This window comes from Suricata suricatta, chromosome 6, assembly GCF_006229205.1.
Source record: "Suricata suricatta isolate VVHF042 chromosome 6, meerkat_22Aug2017_6uvM2_HiC, whole genome shotgun sequence".
In the NCBI taxonomy this organism is placed as follows: Eukaryota; Metazoa; Chordata; class Mammalia; order Carnivora; family Herpestidae; genus Suricata; species Suricata suricatta.
In genome coordinates this window covers 122,381,357-122,387,550 of record NC_043705.1, presented here as the reverse complement: position 1 = coordinate 122,387,550, position 6,194 = coordinate 122,381,357, and the positions used below count along the sequence as shown (strand labels likewise).

The 6,194-nt window shown below is 42.1% G+C and overlaps 1 protein-coding gene across 1 annotated transcript in view; it reads right to left on the bottom strand.

Annotated features, from left to right (window-relative positions):
- ADAMTS12 (ADAM metallopeptidase with thrombospondin type 1 motif 12) overlaps positions 1-6,194 on the bottom strand; it is a 276,826-nt gene that overhangs the window by 50,431 nt on the left and 220,201 nt on the right. The window contains exons 13-14 of the mRNA XM_029941278.1: positions 4,280-4,524; positions 2,021-2,159 (exon numbers count right to left, since the gene is read on the bottom strand). Coding sequence (XP_029797138.1) covers positions 2,021-2,159; positions 4,280-4,524 — 384 coding nt within the window. The remainder of the gene's footprint in view (positions 1-2,020; positions 2,160-4,279; positions 4,525-6,194) is intronic.

The window sequence follows — 6,194 nt, the reverse complement described above, 5'->3', positions numbered from 1 at the left end:
CAATGAGAGGGAATGACATATGGCCCTTTGTAGGAAAGTGGATGGACCTTGAGGGTGTCATGCTGAGTGAAGTAAGCCAGGCAGAGAAGGACAGAAACCGTATGTTTGCACTCATAGGTCTAGCAGGAGAACAAGAGAGACCTAATGGAGAACCAGGGGGAACGGAGGAGGGAGAGAGAGTTGGGGAGAGAGAGGGATGCAGAACTTGAGAGACTATTGAATGCTGAGAATGAACTGAGGGTTGAGGGGGAAGGGGGAGGGGGGAAGAGAGGTGGTGGTGATGGTGGAGGGCACTTGAGGGGAAGAGCACTGGGTGTTGTGTGGAAAACAATTTGACAATGAAATATTATGAAAAAAAATAATAAAAAATAAATAAATAAAAAGTTTATTCATTTATTTTTGAGAGAGAGAGAAAGAGAGAGAGAGAGAGAGAGAGAGAGAGAGAGAGAGAGAGAGAGAGAATCCAAAGCAAGCTCCAGGCTCTGAGCTGTTAGCACAGAGCCCAAAACAGGGCTCAATCTCACAAACATGAGATCATGAACTGATCCAAAGTCACCAGGCACCCCAATATTTATGTTCTTTGAACCTAGAAATTCCACATACAAATGAACACTAATTAAATCATTCTTTATATGGGCCCAAAATGCTCATCAGAAGATGATTATCAATAAGGAAATGGCTAAAAGACATTTTGCTTTGTCTTGACATGAAATATAATATATCAAAAAAGAAAAAAGCTACCAAGACTGAGTAACATGTGAAAAGGTACCCATGTTAATGGCATTAAGTGAAAGCATGTGTATATGTACGTAGATAAATACACCCACATGCACACAACTGTATACTTCTATGACTAGAAAAAAGAATATTGAAAGGCCAAAAAGCAAAGTACAAAAATGCATTGTGTTGGGGTGGTGAGCTTTTCTATTTCTAGTTTTTCCGTAATGTATTTAACCAACTTTTATAATATAGAAAGTTTTAACTCAAAGAAACTAAAAATACATAGTTCACAGTCCAGTGTCTCAGGCAGTCTTCCATCTTTATGTTTAGCCATGTGTGTCCTATAGGCATGTTAGCATTTCACCCTCTGTGTCTGACAGCACGAGAGTGGATACACTGCCTTTCTTCTCGGCCAGAATGAGAGAGCTCCCTGTCCCTCAAATAGGCAAGTGGCTGAGATTCGGGTGGACGTGGACACTGCGACAGCTCCCTGAGGGTTCCTGTTAAGGTGTGATAACCAGAATGACATTTGCCCAAGGCCGAGGTGCTGCTGAAGGATCGAGCTGTATCCGAACCAAGTACCCGATGCACATTTGGTGAGGATATCTCATTTCCCAGCTAAGAGGATGCCTCATCTTTATGATCGCTGCACAAATCAGGTCATGATCTCACAGTTCCTGAGTTGGAGCCCTGCGTCGGGCTCTGTGCTGGCAGTGCGGAGTCAGCTTGGGATTCTCTTCCTCTCCCTCACTCTAACCCTCCCCAGCTTGTGCTCACACACTCTCTCTCTTTCAAAATTACATAAATAAACATTAATAAAAAAGTAAAACACATGTAATACTTTATTGTATGCCTGAAAGTTGCTAAGAGAGCAGTTCTTAAATGTTCTCACCACGCAGACTAAAAGGTCATCTTGTGGAGTGATGGATATGTTCGCCCACCTTATTGTGGTAAACCTTTCACAATATGTAGGTGTATCAAACAATCAGGTACACCTTAAATTTACACAATGTTATGTGTCACTTTTATCTCAATAAATCCGAAAACAAAACAAAACAAGCCATGCAACCCTTTTTTCAAACAAAATCTTTCATGAACAACAGCAGATAAAGCTGATAAAAGAAGAACTGCCTCTCTCTTTAGACCACGGCCAGCATATTTACTCCCAGAGAGGCCCCTGGGCCACGTTTGTGGAGCTCTGCATACCTACGGGCACAGAGTAGGAACCGTGGGCTCAGATGGCCTCCATGGCCCATAAGGAAGCTGGCACGGATTCATGGACACAGCGGCTGTCTCTCACCTGTCCCACATGTGACACTGCACTCTGTCCAGTGGCCATACTGCCAGAAGTACACCAGTTTTTCCACGTCATTGTCAAGCCCATCTTTCCGAATTGTATACTCATACTTGATGCCAGGGTTAGTCACCTGGAACAGAAGCTAAAAGGCAATAGAGGGTTGACATCACTGTCATGACTTTATTCTCCGAAACACAGTTCTGCAATAACAAACGCTACAAAATGTCCATCATCTTAAAGTAAGACACGCATTAGAACAAATGTCAATAAATGAATATATCTCCACCTCTACTTCTACTTCTACCTACCCATCCATCTCTATCTCTGTCTCTCTCTATCTGTATCTCCATATCTCTCTATCTATATTATCTATATCTATCTGTATCTATATCTATCTATCTACAACTATCTCTTTATCTATTTCTACCTAATCTCCATTCAATTATTTCTTGGCTGAATTCCCATGGAGATTTAATCTTATGGAGATTGCTCTGAAGGAAGGGCGATAGTATCTTTTCCAACAATAGACCGGTGGGTCACCTTGTACTCTTGTGTACTTAATAACTTTGGGATTACAGGTAAGTTACTTAATATCTTTGTGCCTTAGTTTCCCCCATTTACAAAGTGAGGATAATAACAGCATGACTAATAGGGGTGTTGTGAGAGTTGAATAAGTAAATCAATGTAAAGTGACTGGGTATGAATAGAACTGGGGGCGCCTGGGTGGCTCAGTAGGTTAAGCTTCCAACTTCAGCTCAGGTCATGATAGAGTCTGTGAGTTCGAGCCCTGCGTCGGGCTCTGTGCTGACAGCTAGCTCAGAGCCTGGAACTTGTTTCAGATTCTGTGTCTCCCTCTCTCTCTGGCCCTTCCCTCTCTCATGGTCTGTCTCTGTCTCTGAAAAATGAATAAACATTAAAAAAAATTAGAATAGGGGCTCCTGGAAAGCTCAATCAGTAGAACATGCAACTCTTGATCTCAGGGTTGTAAAGTCAAGGTTCGCGTTGGGCATACAGATTAAAAATAAAAGCTTTAAAAAAATATATGACTAGAACAGTGCCTTGTATGTAGTTAGCATTCAATAAATATTAATTTTTATTATTGTTGTTGTTGCCTTATGATGCTATTCCCTAGCTTTCAAGTGAGTTAATTCCTTTAAAGCATATAGCTCTGTGATAAAAATGGTCATGGGCTTTAGGTAAGGCACACCATTCTTGGGACCTTCACCTCACTTCCCTCTTCTGCAGGTAATCTACTTACCACACATTTAAAATTGGTGGATTGGTTGCTCCATGAGATTGGGGTTGCCAGATATAAATCCTTTGCCACATAGGCAGGTAAGATGTCAGGTCTCAAGACATTTATAAATCATAGCTGTCAAACCTTGACCTCCAGTTTTTATGAGTGCTTTCATCTCTGGCTCTGCAATTACCTCCTAACTTCTGAATATGATTATATCTGACTTTCTCTTGGGCCATCTGTCACCCCCTACCTGCCTTGTCTCTACTGGCATAATCCACTCCTTTCCTACAATTCCTTGCCTACATGAAAGACAAGTCACTTGTGCCTTTAAGGAGTACATACCACATCCTAACTCCATTCTCCCCCAAGAGTTTCACAAAGTCAAACCCCCTGTCTGAGGACAAGCACATGATAACATATGAAAAAATCACATCAGGCCATCACCACTGCTGGAAAGCCACTTGAAACTTATGGCACACTGACATAGACTGACAGCACCCTTTTTATATTTGAGAAACGCCCGCAAATAAAGAGCTTATGTCAACCACAGTGGAAACTGAGCTCAAAACTCCCATTAGAGGACTTGAGGGACCCTATTATTTCATTAAGGGAGTTTCAGACATTTCTAGGCAATAAAGGATTAACAGCATAAGTAATATCTTGCTTCCCTCCCTGCTCTTTGTTAAAAGTTTTAAGTATTTTTAAATAATGTTCCCTAACGCCTGGGTGGCTCAGTCTGTTAAGCGTCTGGCTTCAGCTCAGGTCATGATCTCACAGTTCGTGGATTGAGCCCTGCATTAGGCTCTGTTCTGACAGCTAGCTCAGAGCCTGGAGCCTGCTTCAGATTCTGTGCCTCTCTCTCTCTCTGACCCTCCCCTGCTTGCACTATTTCTGTCTCTCAAAAACAAATAAAAAACATTTAATAAATTTAATTAGTGTCCCCTAGAAAATACCTTGGAAAAGAACATCATAAAGGTCCTGACTAATGTGCATATCAGCAGCCGCCTTCCCTTCTGCATTACCTGGATCCATACCGACTCATTGGTAGGGCCTGTGGCCATCAGTTTCTCCAGGTCTCCTTTCCTGTCATATTGGAAGACGGTCCCTGCAAGCTTGTAGTTCCCATTCCACTGGATAATAAATCCTCCGTTGAGGTAATATTTTTTTGGGTCTTCACTCCTGATGGCCAAAAAGTTTCCAGCTCCCTCAACCTCCATTACCCTGATGTCCCTTGCTCCTTTTGGAATCAGTCCAATGTCAACATAACCTAAGGAGAGAAGACATGAAAATGAAGAGGCACACTAGCTTGGCTGAACACGATCTGTTTCTGATCCATCATTCATCTCCATGATTTAATGCCTTTGCCTTCCTCTTGGGTGGTCGTTGGGATTAATAGATATACCAGTCGTGGGGAATTTTAAAGAGCTTGGCCAGGAGCAGAATTCCCATGGCTCTGTGACTCAGTATATATGCAGTTTTGTGAGAAGATGTGAAATAAATGCAGATTGGAATACGAGGCACTTGTGGTTGACCCAGCATTGACTTTTCTGTGATTTTAAGTTGGTCATTCAAGTATTTATAGTCCCTAACTAGCTTCCATTAGCATTTCTGCTCCCCCATTTGTTGCTGCTATCAGATTAATCTTTTTCAACATTACACTGGATACATCCTTCTGCTCATTCATCCTCACTGTCTTCAAGTTAAAGACAGACTCTTAGAAATAATCTAATCATAGCTTAAATTCATTATGAGAATCCCAGGGGGAATCATGGATTGATTTGGCACCTGGCGCTCTTGAATACAGCTTATGATGAGGATCTCAGCTCTGAGTACAGCTTTTTATATTGCTGGATAATTCTACTCATTAGAAAGGGTTATTTTTTCTTATTTTTTTATGTTTTGCTGAAATATGAACTTACATTCTATTCTCATCTGCTCTACTCCAAGCTGAAAAAGCACAGAAGGCATCCATTTAAAGATGATCAATTCTAGCTGCAGTCCTATCCTTATATACTGGAAGGAATGAACACATAATGGTTTCCCCTCTTTGGCAGACTCTGTGCTAAGCACTTTATGCATTTATCCTATTTGTGTTTCTTAAGAACCATCAGTGTGATAGAATGGAAAGAACTTGGACTTAGGGGATCCATGCAAACGTGAGGGGGGTAGGGGGGTCGGAACACCCGAGTCCTAGCTTCTGCATCACCAGGAATGAGTTCTATGACTTTCATGCCCTTCTTTATTCTTTGAATGTCATCTGCACAATGAAGGGGTTTGAACAGATGGTGTCTGACATTGCTGGCAGCTCTGATAGTCATTTATTTTTCTTTTTTCTAAACAGAACAGTGTTTGTTCCTTTAACCTTTCCATACAAAATTTGGTTTTAAGACCCTGATCATCCTGGTTATTTTCCACTGGATATGCACTAGGTATTTTGGTCCCAAGCAAACTTGCATCTCTGTCACTTGACTGTGCCCTGACTGCTCCCTCTCCATCCATACTAAAGTAGCAGGGGGTCCTGGGAGCTACAATCCTGCTGGCCAGCGGGAACAATTTGCTTAGAAGCTCAGGCCAACAACCTCAGCCCCAGTTTTCAAACTGAGAGCTGCCAACCATCAAGATCAAAATGCAGGTCTTGTAGCACCTGATTAAATTCCATTTGGCCTTCATGATGCTTGCCTGAAACAGTTGATTAAAACCACAAATTCACAAGTAGCTCCGAGAAAGTTTTCAGTACGTGGAAGGGTGGTTTATGCAATTTTCTGAAATGCCATTGGAGTGTTGCCAGCCACAGCCACTTTCTGACTTGGGAGATTGACTGCCTTCTCAGAGCAGAACTCATGCAGAAGCTCACTGGCTTTGCACAGCTGGACATCCACCTTATCTCCTTTGTTTACAAACAAACAGCAAAACAACCCACCACCACCGACCCCCCCC